This window comes from Epinephelus moara, chromosome 10 (genome assembly GCF_006386435.1).
Source record: "Epinephelus moara isolate mb chromosome 10, YSFRI_EMoa_1.0, whole genome shotgun sequence".
In the NCBI taxonomy this organism is placed as follows: Eukaryota; Metazoa; Chordata; class Actinopteri; order Perciformes; family Serranidae; genus Epinephelus; species Epinephelus moara.
In genome coordinates, this window is record NC_065515.1 from 1,376,507 (window position 1) to 1,380,243 (window position 3,737).

The window sequence follows — 3,737 nt, forward strand, 5'->3', positions numbered from 1 at the left end:
TTTCACTTGTCTCCAAACTTTGTCCGTCTGCCATTGTGCTCCTGACTCAACTATCTCATGCCCAACTCCTCATAAGAACCAGCTCCAGTCCCTGATTGGCTGACCGACCAGTTTCACAATACATGACGCGTTTCCTGCCGTAAAGCAGATTTTTTCCGCAAAATTTCGCCCCTGGTGGCAGAAGCTTATTGCAAAGATTGCACAGCCACTAAGTAACATATGTAAACACTGATAGTGTGATTTTACTGTGGCCACTACCCTGTGCAACCCACATTATGTTGATAATGATATATTTAGGAAAAGATGCTATCTGTTGCCTCTTTAAGTGAGGGATAACAACAATAATAATAATGACTTTATAAAGGACTCAGAGAGAGGTCATAATGTTCCACATAAAAACAGACAATTGTCTATGTACAACAAAACAATATGTATATAAAACAGACAAGGAATACCCAACACTGCATTATGCAAGTTCATATAAAAGACAAAATGATGCTGTTCTCTGAGACACAGCGCTGCACATATATCAATATATTGCTAAATTTACACGTTGCTCCTCCTGTAGGAGCGCCACAAGGGGGCAGAATGTAACGGGGTCCAAAATGCTCTGAAAAGAGCGATCTTCACATTAACTGAACACATACTGAATTTGCAAGCAAGCATATTAACTTGCGCGTACAACTTGTGACACTGTCTGTGGATATCTTTGTCATAATACAACACATTTTCCTCAGCATTAAAAAAAACAGAACGTACTATACAGAGGCAAAGTCCCTCTTCTGTCTATGGACCACTATGGGAACTTACTTCGGAAATAGTATGTTTGGTAGTCAGCGGCGAGGGACAGATACTTTTTTCATCCAGTTCAAATTGTGCTAGTGATTACACATATGATGTCAGTTTAAAACGTTTGTGACATTACCATTTAGTTTTGTCTGCTGCTCAGTGAATTAACCTGCATCTCATGCAGTACTCGTCACCATCACAGCCATTACCTTGGTGCAAATGGAAAATTATTTTACCTCATGTGTTTTATCCAGCGACTCCAGGTCTCTTTTATCTGCTAGAAAAAAACGTGACACACACAGGCATCGAAGCTTCAGCAAAAAATCTGTCTTAAATTTGGTTAAAAATCGTCTTGAAAAGGTCTTGAAAACATTAAATGTCTCTTACCTGTTGAAACCCTGAGTCTTCTGTTACCACAATAATTCATTTGGCATTGAATTAAATGACAAAACATCTGTCACTGTCAGGGAAATGAAATATGTAAGCTGTTCAGTTAGCTTGATGTTTTACCATTTTGATATGAGGCTGCAGTTTTATCAGTGCCACAGCTCATTTACAGAGAACTGAAGTCTAAACATATCACGAGCATCACTGTGTTTTTCTTTCTTGAATTTTCTCTCTGCAGAAATCTACCGCATCGTGTCACAGAAGCAGATAGCGGACAGATCTGCACACGATGAGTCTCCGGGCAACAACGTAGTCGACATAAGTGTCCCCCCAACTACTGACGGGCAGAAGGGCAATAAACTGCAATGCTGCCAGAGCCTGTGACACTCATCCTCCGCCTCTCCACATCCACCTCGACATCACATCACCTGTGCACTTTCTGTTCCCGTCGCTCTGCTCATGGCCAACTCCCTCGTCACTCTATCCTTTTATTTTTCTTTCTACCTTTAATTCTGTTTTATATAGGACTTTTGAACTCACTCGTGCTCTTCTCTTCTGCCATGAAAGAAAACTTCAAGAAGCCTTTATGTCATTGGTCAGTTGAGTTGTTTGTGGAGTTAATGTGAAGGTTCCTGCAATGCAGGAACAAGGCAGTTGTGCTGTCTTAATGAAGCCTGTGAAGTTGTAAGTTGTGTGAACTGAACTGAAACTCTGTCGTGAACAGGGAGGTTGTGAATTACATTTCAATGGTTACCACTAGATGGTGCTGTGTAAATAAACTACAGGCAGTTACTCCAACATGGTGAAGCAGTATTATGCATTTGACAGCTTGGTTCCTCAAACTTTCTTCTGACATCAGATAAGTTATCATGCCAAAAATGTCCTCATTATGTATTTATTGAAGAATATTTGGCTTAAGTTGTCATTGTTTTACTTTAAATTCAAGAACTGTATAAATTTACAATAAAATTCTTGACAAAAGAGAAGTGTTGAGTTTATGTCAAAGTATCTGCAGGAATCCTGGGGTACATTTTAACACCGTTTCAAAGAGCTTGTTTAAGACCCTTTGCATACATACAGATCTTATTGTTGCCACTTGGAGCTTTAACCAGTCACATCAGTGACTCACTTGAACTTACATCGACTATATATTGTTTGTGCTGTAAGATGGCACAGCTGAACAGTATTAGCTTGTGATAACTCCATGGACCAATGTGTCAATGAATTTCACTACATGTACTTGTATAACCTGTAAAATGTCAAAAAACAAACAAACTCAGCTTTGTTTGCATTGAAAAAAAACCAACAACCAAAAAAACCAAAAACAAAATAACAAGTTATTCAAAAAAGTTACTGTATAGTCCGCCATAAAAGTTTTATTTTGAAATAAATCATAGCATAGTATGCAATAAAAATTTGAAAAAGTTGTCATATTATCCCATTAACATTTCATTCATGGTTTTGTAATGCCATAAAAAAAATCATCCGTGAAAGTCATAGTGTATTAAGCTGTGAAAATTTAAACTGAAGTATGTCAAGTATATCATCAAGTATGCCATCAAATTATGAGTAAAAATCATAGTATAATATACCAAAAATGTTTTAGAAAAAAAGTTGTAGTATATTTTGCAAAAAAGTAAAAATAAAACATTGATAGTATTGTATGTCATATAAACCTCAGCAAGAAAGTCACAGTACAGTATGTCACAAAACTGTTGTAAAAAAAAATTCATAGTATAATATTTCGTACAACTTTCTTAGAACAAATCATAGGATGCAAAAAAAAGAACCTGATCAATAAAGTCATACTGCAGTATATCATAAAACTAAAAAGGTCATGGTATAACACACCTACACATTTTAATTTAAAAAACATATAGTATAGTATGCCATAAAAAATCATGAAATATGTTATAGTATGTCACAAAAATATAATAATGTGTCATAGTAAAGTTTGCTTGAAACATATAAAGAAAAGTCAAAGTACAGCATGTCAAAAACCAGAAAGTGATAAAAATGTCAAAATGAACTGTAGTATGTCATAAAAACATCAGAAAATATCATAGTATAGCATGGCAATGAAACATGAGTAAGAAATGTCATCATATAATGTGTCATATAAATGTAATAAAAATGAATGTGATCATAAAACATCTCATAGTAAAATGTCTAAATAACATGATAGAACTATGTAATAATGATACAACTGAAAATGTCATAGTAAGTCTTAAAAATATCGTTTAAAAATCTGTTGTATAGTATTTGAAAATATGATAAAAAATGTCATAGTTTTTCATATAAATTTAATAGAAATTATCATTAAACATTTCATGGTATAATGTAGAGCATGTCGTCAAAAATCATGAAAAAAAGTCATAGTATAGCATGTCGTCCAAAATCATGAAAAAAAGTGACAGTAGACCATGTCGTCCAAAATCATGAAAAAACGTCATAGTATAACATGTCGTCCAAAATCATGAAAAACAGTCATAGTATAGCATGTCGTCCAAAATCATGAAAAAAAGTCATAGTATAGCATGTCGTCCAAAATCATGAAAAAA

The 3,737-nt window shown here is 34.8% G+C and overlaps 1 protein-coding gene across 1 annotated transcript in view; it reads left to right on the forward strand.

Moving 5' to 3' along the window:
* Nucleotides 1-2,162, forward strand: part of LOC126396212 (ras-related protein Rab-11B) — a 6,056-nt gene extending 3,894 nt beyond the window's left edge. The window contains exon 5 of the mRNA XM_050054106.1: nt 1,415-2,162. Coding sequence (XP_049910063.1) covers nt 1,415-1,560 — 146 coding nt within the window. The 3' untranslated portion in view covers nt 1,561-2,162. The remainder of the gene's footprint in view (nt 1-1,414) is intronic.
* The last annotated feature ends 1,575 nt before the right edge of the window (nt 2,163-3,737 follow it).